Source organism: Emydura macquarii, unplaced genomic scaffold (assembly GCF_026122565.2).
Source record: "Emydura macquarii macquarii isolate MOO-44397 ecotype Brisbane River unplaced genomic scaffold, CSIRO-AGI_Emac_v2 contig_212, whole genome shotgun sequence".
NCBI classification, from domain to species: domain Eukaryota; kingdom Metazoa; phylum Chordata; order Testudines; family Chelidae; genus Emydura; species Emydura macquarii.
In genome coordinates, this window is record NW_027130349.1 from 10,958,321 (window position 1) to 10,980,350 (window position 22,030).

General features: G+C 37.6%; 1 protein-coding gene across 3 annotated transcripts in view; it reads left to right on the forward strand.

The window, feature by feature from the left end:
- The first annotated feature begins 280 nt into the window (after positions 1-280).
- RAB12 (RAB12, member RAS oncogene family) overlaps positions 281-22,030 on the forward strand; it is a 35,154-nt gene continuing 13,404 nt past the window's right edge. For all 3 annotated transcript variants that reach the window (XM_067547644.1, XM_067547636.1, XM_067547655.1), the window contains exons 1-2: positions 281-643; positions 16,576-16,636. In XM_067547644.1, the coding sequence (XP_067403745.1) occupies positions 415-643; positions 16,576-16,636 (290 nt within the window). In that variant the 5' untranslated portion in view covers positions 281-414. The remainder of the gene's footprint in view (positions 644-16,575; positions 16,637-22,030) is intronic.

Below are 22,030 nucleotides of genomic sequence, written 5' to 3' on the forward strand. Positions count from 1 at the left end.
GCTGGGCGCCGGAGACCCATGGTACGCCGCTGCTGTAAATCGACCTCTGTTAGGTGGACTTATTTTTCAAGTGTAGACAAGGCCTGAAGCTACACCCAGATAGGGGGGGCGGGGCGGGGGGAAAGCTGGTTTCCCAGTTTGAGTCCCCGTCCCCCAACCCCGTGGCCGGCAGGAGGGCGCTCGGCCCTCCCGCGCTCTAGGGGGCGCTGCTGCTCCCCCGGTTTGGGCTTGGGGTCCCCCCGCTGGCTGAGGCGCGGGCCGCTCGTTGTCCGGGCGGGCGAGGAGGCGCGCGCGCGCGGAGTTGCCGTTTATCCCGTTTTTTTCTCCCCCCCCCTCAGGCCTGGGGAGCCGGCGGCGGCGAGGCGGGGTCACGGGCGGCGGCGAGTGGCAGCGCAGGAGCCGGCGGCGGCGGTCATGGAGCCGGGCTCCGGGCTGCAGCGCAGGGCCGGCGCGGGGCGGGAGTTCGCGGCAGCGGCGGCGGGGGGTTCCCCGGCGCTGCCGTCCCGCCGCAGAAAGCAGCCGCCGCGCCCGGCCGACTTCAAGCTGCAGGTCATCATCATCGGCTCGCGGGGCGTGGGCAAGACCAGCCTGATGGAGCGCTTCACCGACGACACCTTCTGCGAGGCCTGCAAGTCAACCGTGGGTAAGAGCCACGGGCGAGGGCCGGGCTCCCGCCCCCCCCCCCCGAGAGAGCGGCCTGGCCTGGCCTGGCCGAGCCCCCGGGCTGGCGGCTTCTTGTCGCTCGTACTCGAGTGAGGAGCTGAGGCGCCCGCGCGTCCTGCATCCCCGCCCCGCGCCACCTGGAGTCGGGCTCTGGCAGTGCCGCCCGCCCCTCCGACCCGTGCCCTCTGCAGCAGCAGCGACCCCACCCCCCCTCCGCCCCGCCAACAACAACGGGCCCCCCCCCCCCCCGCAGCCCTTTTTGCCACCTCGCTCCTTCTCTGTCGACAGCTCGCTCCCCCCTCATCCCCCTCGGCGCCCCTGCAGCAGCGCTTCTCAGCCACACGCACAGGCAGGCTCGCGGGGATGCAGACGCTCTCCCTCTGCCCCAAGCCTCGCTCCTCGGGAACTTGGCTCTCAGGCACTTCACCTTCGGCCCCCCCCCGAAAACCTCACACGAGCTCTGCAGCTAGGAAGGCGAGGACCACGTTAGAAAACTCCCAGAGAATCCCTCCCCAGGCGAGATAAGGCTGGCACGTACGGCCCTCCACTCTGGACCGTTCGCTTGTAGTCTTAAAAGACACGCTCAGATCGTCAGTGATGCTCTTGTAATAGGAGGGGAATTGGCAGGGCCTCGGATGTTGCATGTAAGAAGCGCAAGTATTTTAAATGTTACAAGTAAAAAATGTAAAAAGGTGCCTGAGCACACAGCCAATTGAGTGTGGATTCAAATATTCATTCAGGGCCAGGGTTTTAAGTGTTTCCCCTGGAAAATGTAATGGGCATTCCGTATATGGTTCTAGATTTGTGGAAAGCTTTAGTTTGAGGTTAACAATTTGTAAAATCCCTTATGTTGCATGTTTAGTTCACTCTGACTTGTGCAGCAAATAGTAGAGCGGACAACTTGTGTTTATAGAAAATCTTTCTTCACTGTTAGAGTTTAGTCATCAGTACACACCCCTTCAGGTGGATTAGTGCCTGGTATTTTTGGGTACAGGAGGGCAGAGGATTAAAGGGAGGAAGAAAGTATCCATTCTAAAACAATTTTGTTAGTCTGCCTTGTCATTACAGACCTATTTTTGTAGCTGAACTTTCAGTATTGTGACAGGGTGGCTGTTATGTGAAGGCTATCTTTTTGTAAAATGTGTGGTTAATTGCAGCTTGGAGGCTGAAGAGTTCTAAACATCTGATGGAAAGTAATAGTGCTGCTTTTTAGAAATAAAGAGGTATCTTCCTCTGACAAATTAATTCTAAAATTGTTGTTATAGTTTATTTTGATAGTTTTAATTTTATTTTGACAGCTCTTTTATTTCTTGCTGATTTCTTTGAAAACTAAACTGGATAGTGCTTATGGTTTCTCTTGTTAACAACTGTAAATATCTATGTATAAAATATGTTGTTCTGAAGTTAGGAACATAGTTTTTGCTTTTTGTTATAAAATCTTAAATGTGCAATATAAAAGTGTCAGAGAGGTATCTTCATATCAAGAGGTGTTTAATATGGATTTGATTTTGGTGTTCTAATGAAGAAATGCTGACAGCTTCTATAACCCATGACAAGTTGTGAGACAAATGGGGCTAGAATTGGAATTATCCTCTGTAAATCTCCTCCAGTGATGAACAATGTATATACAAGCAAATTTTTGTTGGCCTCTGTTAAGCACTCTTTCAGGGTTGGATTATCAATCAAATTCTGTCAATCTTCCACAATGATTAGGGTGTGTAAATCCTGGAAAAGTGCTGCGGGGCAGGTGTGCTTTCGAAGTTGGTCAGTTTTTATCTGAGTAGTGAGCAAACCTGATTTGTTAGATTAAACCAGTGATTCAAGTGCACAAGTTTCCTAATTTTAGCAAAACAGGAAATAAGTGACATGGTATGGTATGGTGACAAAAGATTACAAAATATTTGATCTAAAAAGTATAGCAACATAAAATTAGCATAGGAAATCTACTTACACCAAAATACATGCGGAAATACTTGAAAATAAAAGCATTATTTTTGAGCCTTCATGATGAAATTTTGAAGTTGAGAACTCCAAAGTCCTTTAATTAGTGTTTTCATAACCCCAGATGAAGACTTGCTCCCTACTTCTTCATACCATATAGCACTGAGTCTTCCGTTTGGAAAGAAAATACAAGATAGAATATACTGGTGGTGTAAATCCAAAGTAACCCTATACATTCCACCAAAGTTAAACTGAGATCAGAATTTGTTCCTCAGTTGTAATCATCAAGCTCCTCCCTATTTATGACACTTTCCTATTACTACCTATCTGGGAAGAATGATTTTAAGTCATTACAGACAAGGAATGTAGTTGAAGCAGAAGTGAAAATCTTGTGACTGATACAGCAGGACATGCATCTCTGTTTTTTGGGGTGTTGGGGGTGGGGGAAAGTTCTGTACATTGAATGTGCTTTGAGCTCAAGTTTGGAAGGAGAAAGCTAGCTAGAAGGAACAGATAGATATACATTGGGGAAGGGATGTAATGATATCAATGTAAATCTTTATTTAACAGAGTTTGGACTCTAGAATAAAAATTCTCTCTTTTTTTAACTTGATATCGAAGGTCTCAGCCCAACTATGCACTAATTTTTATATTTAGCTGTACCAGTGTAAGCCAAACAGACCAAAGTTTAAAATGTTCTCTTTAGCTCCTTAATAATCCTTTAAGTGAGAACTTTTAGGCTGTTCAGGGCACCAGGCTGACACACAGGATTTCAAATGTGATGGGTAAAGTGGTTGGGTGTTCCAAGTCTGTAAGAGCCACTGGCTGCTCTCTGCCCCTACTGAGTGGTGTTATGGGCACACAAGGCTGGTGCATTGGAAAGGAAGGAAATGATTCATTTGGAAGATAAGGCATTTTAATACTTGTTTGCAAATTCCACAATGCAAAATTAGTTGACTAAATTATAAATTTCTGTTGTATAAATTATATAACAAATCTCACCTCAAAAGCATTCTGTGAAGACTTTCAAAAATGACCTGTCAGATTTCAACAGTGCATCCACATAGCAGAACATGATGTACTGTACATATATCGTGCTTCTCTGATTTAAATAGTAAATGCTTTAGATAGAGTATTGTTTCCTTAATTTTATATTTACATAGGAGGAATATACTAGATCTCAGATATTTACTAATATTAAATACTGTTGCCAAATGAGTAACAAATGTTGCTGTGTAGAGTTTTGTATGCTAGGTGTGAGGGTAGTGGCTCTGTAGCTTTCAATTTGCAGCCTAATCAGCCCACAGCTGCAGCCCATCTGACATCCTCAGGGCTGTACAGGTAGTATATATATTGAGTGGTGTGGCTCTCATAACACAGAGAGCTGTATTTGCAGCCCACAGTGGTAAATAGGTTGAGAACCATTGGTCTGTAGTTTTGCTGTTAGACTACAGCTTGTATTTGTACTTTCTAGTATTTTGACAAAGATGCTATTTTGTTTAGAAAAGTCATTTTATATATATATATATAAATGTGCATATATATGCACAAACTGATGGTATAGTCCTTGCTATCCTTTAGCATTGCCACTTTCCGTTTAAACCAGAGATTATTGTAACTGAAAGAAACTAGAGAATAAAAGTATTAATCTTTCATTATATTAGCACATTTGACAGCATGATGTAATTCAGGTTTCATTGTTTCCCTGTGTAATCAGTTACTTGTTTGGGATTCTTTCACATAACAAGAGAGGATTTTTTTAAATAGAAAATGTGATTGGAAAACTGAAAATTGTCAGGATTCAGGGGTAAGTCTTTTAGATCTTCTACATGAAACTACATTTAACTCTTGTGTAGATGTTTGGGTTTTTTTAAAATTTACTGGATTTTAAGTTTATATTATTCCTTTTACTTGGTATTATCCTGAGCTGAAATCTTCAGACACGGGTAGTTGATACAATATATTGATACTGTGTTTTAAATATTGGCATATAAGAGATTTCTCTTTATTTTTTCCCAGCATTTTGAGGCAGCAGGTGTTGAAAGATTCATATTTAAATCCCACTCCCGCAGTTTGGAGTTTTATGGAGGTGACTTTGTTTTCAGAGGTTTTCTGTCTGGTGGTGATAACTTCCTAGCTCATTTGTTGGGATTTTGTACGTGTGTATTGGGGGGAAGCAAAGTTCTAGTTCACCTGCTCTCAAATGGAAATTGGTGAGTTGATTGAGGACAGTCTTCTGTGAGACCTGTTGCTAACTGACAGGCAGAAGTGCAAAGGGTTCTTCAATAACTGATGTGATTATAGCTGTGAGCTAAGAGAGAAGACAGAGTAATTTTTTGAGTTCAAAGATGACTTACAATAGATGAGGAGTGCCTTTTCGATGGAAAATCAGCTCAGTTTACATGTAAAATTTATTCAGTTAAGTTTGATTGTAGAGATTCTTTATATTTCTGTAATGTGTTTGATTTTACTACATTAACACATTAATGTGGGTCTGTAATAACCAAGTGGTGTACCTGATAGTATGTTCAGGTAATAGTTAAAGAAGCCACTTGTGTTTGCATGCAGTCAGATTAGTGCCAGAAGAAACAGTGTTCTCAACTTTTCTTCCAGTAAAATGCAGACATCGAATAGGACAATTGTTCACAAAACAGAACTGGTGGCATGTTTACTGCAGAAAGTTTAATCAATATCAAGAGTTGTAACACTTGTGAAGCAAGTAGTCTACAGACAGATGATTGTGATGGTATTTAGGAATGTATAGTGCAAGGATTAAATGTTGTGGGTCCCCTAAATAAGTACACAGAATAATTTGTTCTCTTTAAAAAATTTTCTTGTGTTGGTTATGTTGGCACCGTGGGACAGTCTGAACAACTAGTAGCCCACAATGTGAGCGCATGTAAGTAAAGCAGCAAATCAAGTTTAGAGTTCATTCTAATGGCAGTAAATATAGGGGCTCTCGGTTAGCAAGTAGTGTGGAATGCAGCTGTCAAATTCAGTCAGGCTGTGAACAGCTGAGAGAGTGTCAGAAGCAACAAAACAAGCAGATGATACTCACTTATGGATTTGCATTTCTATCTCTGGAAGCTGAGAATTATATATAGTGGAATTTCTTTACACCTAACTGAAGTGTAATCATCTCTGGAGTGAAACCTGGTTGTTGCTTAACAGTATATGGCAACAATTCACAATTTAGGCCAAAAAGTGAATAAGAATATGATAACCAGTTGAAAGGAAAAATGTAGGTATCCAAATCCAAATGTGGCTAGCGTGGTAGGGCAAGTCCTCTGCCCCCCTACTCATGCCCAGAGTTTCTTGAGGTCATTCATGAGAAGTATTGCCCAGTTTAAAAAAAAATATATTTAAATGTTAGATTTCATAATCAAAGTATTGAATTTATGGTATGAATAGTTTCCACTATTTTAAAAGCTGGCAATGTAGTTGGTTTAAAAGTGTCTCAACAAGTTTTTGTTTGGTCTACATATTGATCACAGATGCAACTTCCTCCATTACAGGTCTTAGAAATATAAATATTCCTTCAAGTTAATCCATCAAATCTAGTTAATACAGGAAGTCTGCTGATCATCTTTTCCTATTCTCATTGCCAAAAATGTTGGTACATTTTTTAGCCTGAAGTAATGTAAATCTCCTTCTGCCCACTGTTCTCCCATTGCAAGTTTAAAATGTATTTGAAGGTTTACATCATTAAAAAGCTGTTTAATGATTATAACATTTTGGAAATCAATTATAACTTTTCGTTTAGTATATAATATCCTAGTGAATATATTTATTTACAAGGATGTTGGCCTAAATTTTCAAAAGTGGCTAATGATTTTGGGTAACCTCAATTTTTGGGTGCTCCACCCGACACCTTGTATTGCATAGAGACCAAGATTGGAACCTCGCTGTGCTAGGCACTGTACAAACTTTTAAGGGCTATTCATAATACCTGCCTCTAAACTGATGCCAAAACTGGCATGGGTAGTACATTAGTTTTCATCCATGAGTAGTAATTCTTGATCTTTAACTTGCATTGTGGTGCTTGAAAAAGGTGGTTTCACTTTGAATTTATTTTAAAAACAACTAATTAAAAGGATCTTGATAGAGCAACTTTCAAAAAAAAATGTATGGGCATATCCTTTTATTTCTTTCTAAAAGGTTTCCATATAAGTTTATCTCCTCTGATTATGATTACATTTGTCATTTCAGCAAGGAGAAAAGTAAGGGCCTGATTCAATGCCCATTGAAGTCAATGGGAGTCTTTCTATTGACCTCACTGCACATATAGAGGATCAAAGCCTACTAGTGGTATTTATTATTTTTATTGCAATAGTGCCTATAGATCCCTGTCATAGACCAGGATCTCATAACGCTAGGCAATACAGAAAGTCCCTGCCCCAAGAAGCTTAAAAGCTACATAATTGAATGTACAACTGAAACTGGCTACCCAGTACTGCCAAATGCCCAAGCTAAACAAATCATAATAAAAGATTTATTTTAATTTATTTTAGTTTTAGTAGTCTTGTGTTGTTTTTAACTATGGTAGTTACAAAACTTTTAAAGAAATGTGCATTTTAAAGTTGACTGCGTCCCTTTAAATGTTAATCTAATTATTATTTTGTACTCTTATTCAACCGCACTTGCTTTCAGATGGTTAGTTTAAAGGCTTTACATTTAATCTGTTCAAAACATTTTGAATTGGCCTGCTCTGTTTGTCCATATTTGTTGCTGCTTTCCTCTCCTTTTTAAGGTCACTTTTGTGCCCAAATGACTCTTACTGCCTCTTTCCTTCACTACGCTTTTTACCTGTCCTTTTTTAAATTGTTTTCAGTACACATTAAATAGTAAACATTTAACCAGAAGAGCTCCTCTTAGTCCTTTAAAAAACAAAACAAAACTAAACTAAGCAAACTGTTGTACTGTAACTAGGAAGCTATCCCAATTATATTTTTCCCAACTGTATTTTTCAGTTTGTGCCTTGCTTGGTAACACTCTTAACCCCAAGCCAGAATAATACATTTTAATTTGCTCTGGGCCAGGTTTGTCTTTAATTGATCTGTGTTACGTGCAACAGTATCAAATGATTTTCCAATAACCAGATACATCATACTCACTGACTTACCCTCATTTTGGCTCACTGATGCACTCAATGCTTTTCAGAAAATTTCACATGCATGCTATTACTTTTTTGATGTATTCAGTTACTTTTTAAAAGGATGCTGTCCGTTTTAGTTCCACACACAACATGCCCTATAAACATTGTATATTGAGGTATCCTAATATCACCTTATTAGTTCTTCTTAGAAATGTGATCGTTGCAAAAGGGTACATGAAAAAGGTTTTTTTTAAAATGCACATGTTGATCATTTATAGTAATTGCTTTAATTCAGAGTTCACAAGTTTATTCTATTGACAATAAACAATAAATCTGTTAGGTTTTGAAGATTTTACAGCATGACTTAATGCATAATATTCTTGTATTTCATATATCAAATATTTTTAATAAGGGATTGCACCAGCTTTCAATCATATTTTGACAAAAACATTCAACTTGAAGGAAAAATCGCTTGATTAATAGAATTATCCAGCATGTTAGGCAAGTTTGCAGAAAGAAAGAAAAATTTAATTAAGACAATGTGAGAACACTTAATAATTAATAAATATAAATCAGAGGCTCAACCCTGCACTCCTTACTTGTGCAAATCTCCCTTTTGAAGATCCTGGGAGTCTTGAATATTTATGGGATGCAGATTTGGACTCCCATGGGAGGCTTTAAGAGGGCAAAAGTGGTGTTAGTGTTTGTATAAAAAGCATATCCAAAATGCACAGCTCTGAACTCCAGCACACAAACAAGGAAAAGACATGTTGGGATTCTTCCTTTCAGTTTTCTCTGATGCTCACAGAGTGAGTAGCATGGTTTTATGCTGAACATACTTATTTTTCCTGGTACTTTGAAGACTTGGTATGGGAGGAGGATTTTTTTTTTTTTTTTTTTTTTGAGAGAGAGAGGTGAATTATAAAAGCTTATTGGTTCTTTCCAAAACATCATAAGCTGGCACAAAGTTCATGCCTCATTTCAAAATAAACATAAGCAGGTGCACCTGCCATCTCCTATCATAGCTTGTGTACATTTGTCCATTAGTTTATGACGACTAGCATGTTAGGCTTTTTTAAAATACAGATTTAGTAGAGTTTGTCTTCTGAATCTGTATTTGGGCATCTAAATGAGTATAAGTGGCCTGATTTTCAATAGTGCTGATGCCAAACAGCTCCCTCGGTGGAATTTAGATAAGTATAGTTAGTGGCAGAGAAAGCTACATGGCTTCCTTTTTAAATAAATAGTTCTTGTCCAGATTTAATACACTTTTCAATACTAACAGTTACCAAGTCTTCTGTTTTATTAGATTATAATCTGTGCAGTTCAGTTTTTGCAGCGTTTGCGTAATTAAGCGCCCAAGTAGCAAACAGTATATTACAGTTTTTGTTTGTCTTCTGAAAACAATTTCATAGACACGGGTCATGTTCTGATTTGCATGAAGTGAGACTGTTGCTGCCGTTTCCTCGGGTTTGTCTGCATTTGTCTCCTGTCTCTATTCCTCCAAATGTCATTTCTACTTACGGCCTTATTTGCACTTAGATGTTAAGGAAGCAATCATAATTATTCTAGATCCATTTTGCACAGCAGTTGCTTATGAATTACTGCCCACACAAAGCCATCTTGTGAAGCTAAAGAAAACTGATCATCATAGGGGTAAACTAGATGGCCTATCGAGGTCCATTCCAGTCCTACATTTCTATGATTCTGTGAGTCTATCCTCAAAAAAACTTGGCGCACGGTATTAGACTCAGCTAGAATTCCTAGGAAACACCTAGAATTCCTGAGAAATTGTGTTTTCGGTGAGGGCTGAAATTTTGTGCTATTTTTTAATTATGTGCAAACCACCAGCAAATTAGCATGGGAATGTGAATATTGTTCTTTTTAATTTTGTTCATTATACTAACCCAGAAGTGTCCCTAAATTTACTTCAGAATTTCTAGCTTAGCAGGGCTAGTGAAGTTCTTAAAAAAAATGTTCTGAGTTAGAGGGCTAATTAAAAATTCTTACTGTAGCTTTTGAAGTGCATGACGTTTCTAGGGCATTCTTCAGAGAGAAAAAACTAATTAAAGTGCCACACAACCAAAATATTTGCATCAGCTCACTGTTTCCTTTTTAGACCACTTTTAAAAACATAGTTAAGCAGTAGGAGTATAACATTAATCTGTCGTGTGTATATATTGCTTGAATTAATGTTTGTTAAAAGTGCTGTGACTTCTGTATGATTTGTTAGGATTTAGAAAGTTAGAGAGAGACGTCTTCCAGCCAAGTATCCTATAGCCCCATAAGGGATAGCAGTTACTCTAGTAGCTCAAGTGGAAAAAGCCTGAGCAGGGAATCTGAAGGTTCTAGGGATCAAACTCTGCACAGGGTAAATTTTATTAGACGCAATTATAAGATGTGTTTTTGAGTACTCTTGTATATATTGATTTAAATATATAAATCACACTATTTACAGGGTGTTGCAATTGCAAAATACAGTGGTGTACTGTTCACTTATTTTCAATAACTGTACAGTAAAATATTACAGCAGCAAAGACACAGGGCAGCCTTTCTTGTCCTTCAGGAGCATGGTTACAACCTGGAGGAGCAGCTTGAGCAGTACAGCTTCTCCCACTGATTCCCATGCAGGTGCAGATAACCCTTTTCTCTTTCTGGACCTGGGAAGCTAGTCATTGAGATGCACCAACGTTTTATTGTTTTTTAAAAGAAACTGACACACACATTCTCACTGGACAGTTAATTGCATACCTATCCAATCCTTCAAAGCATGAAAATAAGTTAAAAGAAGAGTCTTCAGTGTTTCTTGCCATCTTCACATTGCTTACAGTGTAGTTGGTAACACCCCACATAATGCATTCACATCTGTCTCCGACGGATACAGAAAAACAATATATCCTCTGGTTGTGAACTCATGTTGTAGTTCCTTAATGGCAACCTCTGTAAAGTTAAGGTAGAATAACTTTCCAAATGAATGGACTGAATGGCTGTCAGATTTGCTGAACTTTTGATATAAGATTATTAGGTTGCAATTAAAATTTTGCAGTAGAACACAAGCTTAGTGAAGTTGGGGTGCATAATGCTTTAGTTATCCGTAGGAGATGGTAGTGAATATGTTGTAGTATTATTAAAAACAATATAGGCGATATGAATGTGACAAGGAATGCTGAAGATTTCTCCTGCACTCTTTATTTTCATAAATGCTGATGGAACCTAAGTGTTCAATCAAAGTTTAGAGAGAGACGGTAGGTGAGGTAATATCTTTTATTGGACCAGCTTTTGTTGGTGAGAGACAAGCTTTCGAGCTTACACAGAGCTCTTCTTCAAGTCTGTTTGTCCTAATATAGATACTTTTGTCTTTTATCACTTAGCATTTGTGAATTATAACAAATAGTAGGAATAAGTAGCCTAAATTTGATCAGTCCTCAAATTAGGCTGTTTTAACAAATACACAAAATAATGTTGTCTGCCCTGCAAAACAAAAAGCTGGGAGCCAGTTCTTCTACACCCTTGCTACTTGGTGTAGTGGGACTACTCACAGTTGTTAAGTATTATACCTGGTAGTAAGTGTTTGCAAGATTGTTATAAAAGTTGATGGTGGCAATGCTATTATAAAACATTTAAAACCAACTCTCCCTGTAATTTTCTCTGATAAAGATCCTGGCAGCTCTCTATTCTGAGCCTCATGAAGGAGGGAAAAATAGGCAAGGAGAAAGCCAGAGGAAGGCAGGGAGTTCACAAGGACAGATTGTGACAACTTTGCTGCATATTCAGAGTTTTTCACCAGCTGGCCCAAATGACAAATTCTGCAACTGTAGATTCATGGAATTGTTAGGAGCTGTGCTTACGTTCAGTATGTATGAATGGAAAAATAAGTATGTTGGTTTTATTTGTGATGTGTTTGATGCTAAGAATAATAATGTATTTATATTTAGTAGTGCAGAACAGTATGAGTTTCCTTCTCTAAAACTATTAATATTTTTCTCTCTATTTTAATAGTAATTATTTTGCAGTGAAAATTGAATATATGGGTATTCCCCTTAAATGAAACAATACATTTAATCTTATTCAGAATAACATTTCTTTCCAAGTAACTTTATATATCTTTAGTAAAGGTAGCTCTGCTTCTTTGCATTGTGAGAATTCTGTAGATGGTTGACTGGTATACAACTGTTCGCGAACAGCCAACCTTTTCATTTATCTGATTTAATATGCCAGTGGTACCCTGTTAATTCTGGATAAAATTTGGAACATAGTCTGAGTTAATTACTTAATTTAAACTTTGATTCACAAAATTTTAGAAGGTAGCATTCTTTTGTATTTATATCTGAGAACTTGTATATCTTACAGGTATTCTGCATGTTCTTGTATCTGTTTTGTTGAACTCAGTCTATGTTGAAATTCTTCCAAGACTCCTTCCTCCTCTTTAGTAGTATTTTGACATTTAGGCTATAATTTAAAAAAAAAATAAAAAAAATGGATACACAGTGCATCTTTTCATATGAGTTGGGCTTTTTTAAGATTTAAAGAATTTTCTAACAACCTCATAACATCTGTGGTTAATTCTTCCTCTCCTGAGCTTGTCAGATGAGGACATCAGAAAGAGCCTGTAGAAATCAGAAGTTAATATTATATTTAAATTTTAATGCCTAAAATATGAAATCAATTAGTAAAGATGTCTTTGACTGATCTTTGAGGAGACTAAGAATGATTTATGTTGTATGATAACCTTGATCCCTTTTTGTCAAAATGAGGTACACATACATTGACAAGAGATTTTTAAACAACATTCTTGTAACAGTACTATTAACATGGAAAGCAGCCAAGAAAACACAGATCTTGATAGTTTTTTTCCCTGTTTTTGTTTACTCATTCAGAAATTTTGTCTGTTAGTTAAATTAAAACTTGCTGTAGTCAGTGATTTGTTATGCAAATTTGGTCAAAAACAAAGGATTCCTGAGGTTTTAATAACATTAAATGTAGTTTTAAGATAGTGTTAAAATTAAATGGAAAGCACTGGAGTTAATTAGAAATGGCAAAAGTTCTGTGGAAGACAGCTGTACTGCTAGCAATACTGATGCTGCATTTATGTGCTGTATAAAAAACAAAAAAATAAAACCTACCAAAACAAGACACTCCAAGAGCAACAAAATGATTAAAGGTCTAGAAAACATGACCTATGAGGCAAGACTGAAAAAACTGGGTTTGTTTAGCCTGGAGAAGAGAAGACTGAGGAGGGACGTAATAGTTTTCAAGTACATAAAAGGTTGTTACCTAAAAATACCAGGACTATCATGTCCTTTCTTTCCATATCTGCTGGAGGACAGCTTGGAGAATTAGAGAAATGTGTGGGAACTGTCTCAGCATTCCATTGGCTTTCAGAATGTTCATTTTCATGTAGATGTAAATCCCACATTGTACAGAAGCAGCACTAGAATCTGGTGGTAATACAGCTTTGCATGTTTATGGACTTGCATGTCCTTTTACCTATCTACACATCATTTTGGAGCCCACAGGAGTGAGCTTGCTAGCCCAAATTAGGTGAACAGACTTTGGCTAGTGGGGGTCCCACTGGCTATCTAAAAACAGCTGCAGAGACAATGCTTTGAAGTTGTAGCTCAGGCTTGAACTTTGGACTCTGAAGCTTAGGGCGGGCGTCCAACTAACTTTTAAATGTTAAACATTCAAATAGTTCTGAAGAAAAGTGGATTCTTCCACTGTGCACTTCTGCATCGTGTCACTTACAAAGTTCCTGCTTAGAAAATAAAATGCACTTCAGCAAACCTGCAGAGCTATGTTCTTTTTGCTGCCTTTGTGATTCAGATCAGCCCTTGCAACAGGTGTGGATGCTAGATGATAATCTGGCATTTGGCCTCTCACTTTGAGCTTCCTGGTCTCCTTTTCTACTCAAGCAAATGGGTAGATTCTTGTAGTGTTTAGGCAAAAAGAGTTGATGTACTGTTCCATTTCTCAGGATTGGGAAACACTGAATGTTGAAATTAAGAACGCGATTAAAAGAAAATTTATTAAATGATAAGTCATGAATAGACTGTTACACAATAGACATCATGGTTGGATTGGGAGTTATGTACTAGATAAATTAAATCCAAATTTCCTTGTTTTTTGAGTCAGACCTTTGTATGTTGCTGTAATATTTTAAAATGATTATTTCTGTAGCACCTTAATTGTCCTCTACTGACAAAACGATGATCCTTAGGATGCTTACATTTTGCAAATTAAAGGTTACTGTCGAGAGAAATTATATTTAAAAAAACAGCTTTTACCTGTGTTACTAACACTTGAAAATTAATGTTGTCCTTTTGTATTTCACATACTTGGACAGCATAGTCAGACTGATCTGATCACTTTCTTTTGCTTAGCTCTAGGACAGTGTTATAATTAAGCTTCCAGGAGTGCAGAAATAATTGGTTTTAAATTGTTTCATTAACATATTATGAGTTTTACATACTCTAGTTTAGAAGGTTTTTTTTTTAAAAAAATTGATTATCTAAAGTATTGACCACATTGGCTGAAATTTCAGACTGCATATTCTAATTCATCTTGTTTCGTAATGTTTGTATTGCAGTAGTGTCCTGAACCTCCAAAGATTTGGGGTCCATTTTGCTAAGTGTAATGTAAACATGAGAAGTCTCATTCTTTGCTCTGAAGAGCTTTAAAGTATAACTTAAGATGCATTGAGTGTTTGTCAAATATTTGGAAGGAGGTGGGAGGAAGTATAAGAGTAATAAGAATACTGTAGTCTAGTTATGTGTACAGTTTGATATGAAATTTTTTTAAAATGTCTATTCTTTGTTTAAGCAAATAGATATAATTCATCCCCCTGGTTCTCTGCCTAGACAGATTAAAGTAAAGTAAACTAAAATAGGGTTGAGGGGCTCCTTCTTGTTTCTTGATTAAAATTTAACTTTGTATATTAAAATTTGGTAACCCAATTATATATGGCCTCCCTGTTCTGCAGCAATATAACTAAATTAGCTAAGGCAAACTGCTGTACAAAACTAAAGCAAACTGCTTAACGAAGCTCCTCACTTTAGAACAGCGGTTCTCAACCTTTTTTTTCGGGGGGAAAAAACGGGGGGGGGGGGAGCTTTCGGCGGCGGCGGGGTTTCGCGGTGGGGGGGGGGTTACATGGGGGGAACAGTGCCCTCAGCCGTTTGCCCCTTTTCGGCAGCAGGGTTTCGCGAGGGTGGGTGGGTACTTCCGGCGGCGGATTTGGCGACGTGGTACGGCTCGCGTACCACCCAGCCTTCTTCGAAGTACCACCGGTTGAGAACTGCTGCTTTAGAATATATTCTAAATCTGCCATGTAACTGGTTTTAATGAATAATGGTGTAAAACTATGTTAAAGTATTTGGTGTGTGTAGAAGTTAAGTGTTGTAAAACGAAAGGACCAAATTCAGCTTTTTTTTTTTTTAAATATAAGTTTTATACTCCACTCTTCTATGTCACTCCTCATAGTCCAAGCACTATGAACTAGACGCTTGGCCATTAGCCAATGCAGTCTTTAGAAAAACAGCTTTCCAAAATATTTGATCTTCTCTTTCTGTTCTTTTATCCTACCAGTTTACACTGGTGTGTGAAATAATGGGGGAAAGGGGGAAATGGGAAGGAGAGAGTTTCCGACACAGTATACTTCTACATTTCTGTGTACGTTTATTTGTATTAGTCTGAGCCATCCCCGCCTGTCTTTTCTTTCTCTGAAATTTAGCAGTATTTTGTGGGGGTTTCAAGAATAAGATTTAAAGCAAAATACCTTCATGCAAAATTACATTAAAAGAATGGGACTGAAACTGGCAAACAAGAAAATGTGTAAAATATCTTGGAATACTTAAGTATATTGGCACTTAAAGTAGCTGACGAGGTTTCATTCTGTGATTGAGTTTTGTGGATTTATGGGGCATTTTTATGTTGTCAATTACCTGTGATTTTTCTATCAACTTAAATTTTATTTTGAAATATTACTTTGCATATGAATGTCTTGCATGGATTTATTGTTAAGTAATATTTAGTGTGCATTCTATAACTTGGCAAATGTCAGCCATATAACCAGTGTAAAATCAAAGTACTGTTCTTGGTAGTTGTAAAGCAACTGATTTATGAGAGATCACCCATAGAAATTGCTAATTAACCTCTTCACAATATAACATCAAAAAAATTGAAACTGGAGTATTTTCACTCATCAGAAGCAATATTTTTTCATATTTCAACCCCAAATATGTTCCTGCACAAAGAATATATAGGAAGCCATATTTCAGACATTAGTACATTTCTACAGAATATACATCAGTCAAATTTATAACAGAAGCACTGATATAAAAGCTGTTGATAATATTAAGCCAGGTACAACTCCAGGATAAAACCACAGAGCACTTTCATCTTCAGAGTGCTTTACAAACACTATCCATCAACAATTGGAAATAGTTACATATTAATCCCATTTTACAGACAGCAAAATTGAGGCAGAGAGATTGACTCTCTTCATGACATGGGAGGAGTCTGTAACAGATTCATAATTAGAACTCGGTTGTTCCTGATGATCACTATAAAACATTAATAGAGGGGAAGGAAGTAATCATATCCTATTTTTTCCTATTGTGTCGTTAGAGCTCCTAGTGACAGTATTGCGCATTGAAAAACATTTTCAACAGTAATAGCTCACTGTGTGAAGTAGCTCTATTCCCTCCCCTCCCCCTGCTGGCCCATGGTGGTGTAAATTCCTGTTTGTTCAAAGTGTTGTCAGCATATTAGTATAACACACATGCATAGGTAGAAAAAAGAATCATTTTAAATTACACCCTCATTGCTTTTGCTTCTTATTCCTCCTTTTCTTTTTGTTTACTGTATTTTATTTATAGGTGTTGATTTTAAAATCAAAACAGTAGAACTAAGAGGAAAGAAAATTAGATTACAAATCTGGTAAGTAAAACAAAAATGCAACCAGCAATATGTTTTAATTTTTGTGTTTATAGCATGGTTCAATATGCTTGTTTAATATGATTAATTGTTATAAGCTGGTTTAGCTCTTATCCTTCTGCTTCTTCCCTCCCTTCACCTCATATGACTTTTAAAAAATGGCTAATAGATTTGTAAGAGCAAGAGGAGGGATGATGGAATAAATGTAATATCACTGTACTGACACAAATATGAATGTGTTACAGAGGTGTCAAATCCTTTCTTTAGACAAACAAAATCAGCTAGCTAAGAAAATAGCATAGGAGTAAAACAAAAACAAAAAAAATTCTACAGATCCCAAAAACCAAAAGTTCTAAAGTTGACCACCCACTTTCATAGTAAATATGGGGTAGCTACTAGAAGGGAAGGAGGGAAAAAATACCTCTAGTTTCAATTTTGTTGACTCAGATGAAAATCACCTTAGTTATAACTGCCATTCTAGAGTAAATGAATCTATGTAGCATTTTCTGAACTCCTTATCAGAAATTTCATATAATAGGTGCTGTTTCTGTGACATTACATGTAACAATGTAATTAATACAAGTAAACTTTTACAAACAAAAAAGTATGTGTCAACAGTTATGGTATTCATGTCCTACTGTGTGAACTCAGTTTGGACTGCACATTTTTTCTGTTCCAGAGAAGGTTATATACTACTTGATAATGATTACTCAAGTGATATTATTTATTGATGATGATTAATACAGTGCATACTGCTATAAATTTAGTTTGTTCTGAGAGGTCCATTATGATGCACAGTAGCATGACACAAATCACGATTAGGAGAGAGTAAACCAGCTATGTTAATGTAGATTCTAATCCTATAAATTGTCTAATAGCTTTGGTGTATTAACAGTGCTTGATGCATAATTGGCATTAGAAATCAATTGCTATAGATGCTAACAACCCATAGAAAAAGCAGATCAGAGCACATTGGTTGTTGAAATGACGACATTGGGTTGTTCTGGTAATACTTCATTTTTGATTACATAGATGAAGTGAGTTTAGCTTACTAACGCCTCTTGGCAGGTCACCATCAACTCTGTTTGTTGCACCATGTGTTTGTCTTGCTTCCCTCTGAGTTAACTGCTGCTGCATCTTTGGTATCATCAGTCATCTAACACTTGAATGTTACTGGCATGTCTTCATCCCTCATCTGCGTCTCTGTTTGGAAACCTGTGACTGCAGAGCTGGTGGTTGAGCCAGCATTGTTAGCCAGGGCCTACTGAAGCTGATAGAGGTAATGCAATTTTTTTATTTTGAGATGTTATTTGTAGCACTGAATATGAAATGTATACACCTTGTCAGACGTGTTCTTAATGTTGAATAAGTGTTTTATAGCGTCATTTGTTTGTCAGAAAAGATATTCTTAAGTGGGAAAAATATGGAGTTTAAGGATATCTTTGTAGACTTTTGTTAGAATATATCATTTAAAAAAAAAAAAACTTGGAGGGATATTAAAGAGTGGCCTTTGCTCAGTTGCCGAGGCCTGCCTAAAATGGTAATTTAGCACGTAATTTAATGTATGAAAAAAGTACATAACAATTGGTTTTAAGTCTCTGAATTTATATACCAGTATATGTCAAATATTACAAGGAAGCATCAATACACATAGTCCCATGGTGTTGACTCTCACTATTAAAATGCCTTTGATATAATTAACCCTTATTTTAAAAAAAAAAAAAAAAAAAAAAATCTCTGGTCCTACCTATAAAATCATGTTGGGAAAACACATACTAGCAAAGAGGGAAGATAAATCTACAATTGTTTCCTACAACACATTCTTGAGTGCCTTGCCTGTCTGTTTATAAATTACATTAAAAAAATCTACATTGCAAGAACATTAAGGTTGCGAAGTCAAGCCCCCTTGTGTGTTTGCATATCATACAGTCTCTAATTATGTGATCACATCCTTTTTTTTTTCTTTTTTTCTTTTTTCATACGGACCCATGCCTTATTCAGTGAATTGGTAGTTTATTTTTTTATTCTCCTGGTACAGTGTGTGGCCACAGGCCTTAGTTAATGCACAGCATCCAAATCCTGTACTGATGAAAAAATTATTAATTTCCTCCTGGGTATTTCTATGGTACTCTCACTGTACTATCTAAGTGTCTCACATGTATTAATGAATTTGTCTTCACAATATCGGCAACCTTAACCAATTCCTAGCTTTTAAATGTTTTACAGTGCAACCTTACTGTTCTTTTAGCATAGGGTTTTTAATATAATTTCCTACATTTAAAAAAAAAAAAAACTGAAAAAACCAAAAGTTTTTTATCATGTGGAATCATATTGATCTCCATCGTGGGCTATCAGGAAATTCAGACCTTCAGACCTCTTCCACTTGACCTTATGGAGTAACTGCTGGCAGTAGCAGGTTGAGTATGTGGATCAGGCATAGGCAGACGACATGCACCCTTTGCCAGTGGGTTTCACAGCTCTTTGCTGACAGCAGAGCAATGTGGAAACTGAGGATGTCTCTATTTCTCCCTTCCCCTCATTCCTCACTCCTTTGCATCCCACTCCAACTGCCTCCTCTTCCTCCCTGTCTGGACAGGAGCAGAGGGCATTTGGAGCACAGGAGAGTGTGTCTCCCTGCTCTCAGTTCTGGTGCCTGAAGCCATAGTGGCCCTTTCAGCTGCCAGGAGGAGCAGTTGTCAGGGAAATTACTGCTCTTTCTATGCAATTCTGAACTGGAGCATGCTCAATTTATCTCTGGAGATGGCATGTGTGTAATCTAGTCAGTGCACAGATGCTCTGAGGAGATGAGCATGCCCAATGCAAATGGAATCTTCTGGGAATTTAGCTGTCAAATGATACAGTTCTCTACTGAACATATGCAAAAACTGAGACTTTTCAGAGGCTTAATTTGGGCAAATTTTTACCCATTCAGCAAAAGGCACATCCCTGACATCAGTACAACCCCTCTGCCAAATTTAGTTTCTGCTCCAATTAATGGAGGCTCTCTGGTTGCTCAGCAAAATAGTTATATGAATTTTTTAAATATGGGCACACATTTTCCTCCAACCTTGGTCTTTTAAGTCGCTGAACCATATTAACGGATTCCCCACCCCCTCCCCCCAATTCAGCCTTGGCAGATGTCCAGCATGGAAAATGTCAGCCCAGATGGTTGCTTTGGTAAAGCTATAAGCAACTGAAAGCAGTCTTATTATGGCAAGGGTCACACTATGAGCTCTGCCTATGACTGAATCAATAGGGCTTCTATCACTTCCCTTGGAAGACAAATCCAGAGACTGAGATTATGGGTACTGGAGGGGGTTATGGTAGTCACAAAATAGTCAGAATCAGGATCTCATATACAAACACAAGTTCCCCACTTCAAAGAGCTCACAGTCTAAATTGCTGTTAAGAAACTTTTCTTAATATATAGTCTAAATTTCTGTGTGCACAGTTTTACCATTACACCTATCTGTACATCCATATGTGCCAGATTGTACAGTTCCTTTTCATACTAGATGTAAATTTAAATGATTATCCTATCTTTTCACACAGCCCAAGTATATGTATTTAGTGAAAATGAATCATTATCACACTGTAACCAGCCATTTCATATTCCTTATTCTGCAAGTGTTGGCTTCAGCAGGTGAATGTATGGAATAGACAATAGGAGAAGTAGAACTGGCTGGAAGATGAAAATGAGAAATACCTTCCCATGAATTTTTTTTCCATCCCAAATCAGGACAAAAACCTCAAATGTGAAATTTTTTGTGGGAAGGGATTTTCAGAAAAATTCCTTTCAGGAGAATTGAAATGTAATTTTTCAGCTTTCTGCCCGCCATTTGGAGGGCAAGACACAGGCTTTCTGGGCTGCCTGGGAACCAGCGCAGCAGGTTGCCAGGCAGCCCAAGAAGAAGGAAATTTTGGGAGTTGGCCAAGGGTGGAGCAGTGAGCCAGGTAGGTGGGCAAGCAAGCTGGCAGGAAACCAAGCTGTTTTCCAACAGGTCAAATTCTGTAAGTTTTTGATTGAATTGACATGTTCAGTGTTGATTCTGTTGAATCAGCCTTTTTTGACTGGAAAACTGTTTTATCAGAAAACTTATAGCCAGCCCTAAAGAGAAATAATATGCTGAAAATACTTCAAAATGGTGCTCATAGAGTTTAGTAGTTATGAAAATGAACATGCTATAATGTAACATAATTAAAGCTTTTCAGCCTATTCTGGGTTTTGGAGTGGAAAAACAGTTTTCTTTGTTTTCATATGAACCCATTACACCATTTCAAAAATCTTCTCTAGCTAGAGATTTTTATTTTTCACTTCCAAAAAAGTATGAAGCCCATTTTTATTTTGGTTTTATTTACTTTCCTCTTTTACTGCCATCTGGTACCAACCCTCCAAAAAAAATTAACTTGGCTTCAACTCAAAAAGATGGTTGTTTTGAGTGTGTACATTCGTGTACATGAAGTGCATTTGTATTAAAACAAAAATAGTTGTCTGACCTAAACCATTCAATCCAAATTAAGACTTTCAGGGGTTTCCTTAATGCATAAGCAGAAAGACAGTGATGGTGGATTCTTTATTTGGAAAATAGTAAATATTTTAATAATAATTTTACAATACATGTTTGTGGCTGCAAGTTGGAAAAGAAATAACATTTTCCCTATTCACACAATTTCTTAGTTTGGGATGAGGAGTTGGGAGTGGAGAAAAAAGCATTATATAGACAACACACAACATTGAAAAGGGTTTTTAAAGTGTAAGTGAATTCCTTAAAAGTACAAAAAAAAAATTAAGAAATAGAGATACTGAAAGATTTACCTAGCTGGCTGCAATAGCTATACATGCTAGGTATAAAAGAACTGTAGATATAAAAGCAATATTTGACATCCAGAATGTCTCAGCACGTTCAACAAATTAGACTTAATTCAAGACTCAATTCTTTGTAGTGTAAAAACTGCATCCAGCAGTCATACTTTATTACATTAGACTATAAATAGGCTGTTTGGACTTTTGTTTAATTTTAATGCCGGAACCCTAGAATTACTCTATTTGGAATTTTAAGATACTGTATTTGAGGACTAGCAAGTCGTCTTATTGTTTGTCAAATAGCATAATATTAATACAGATCAGTAATCTCATGATTTGGGGATTGATCATGCTAGCGCATTATTGCGATTGTCCATGGGTGGTTTGATAGGTCTTCAAACTAAAATGATAAATATCTTATTATACCATGTGTTAATACTTCTTATGATTGGAGTATAATATGGATGAGAACAGCAAAACAAAACTGAATTGCTCCAGCATATCACAACTGACCTTTTATGATGAGTATCTCGATGGCAGAAATGCTATTCATTATAAATTAAGCATTATGGGTTATTTATGTACGCTTGTGG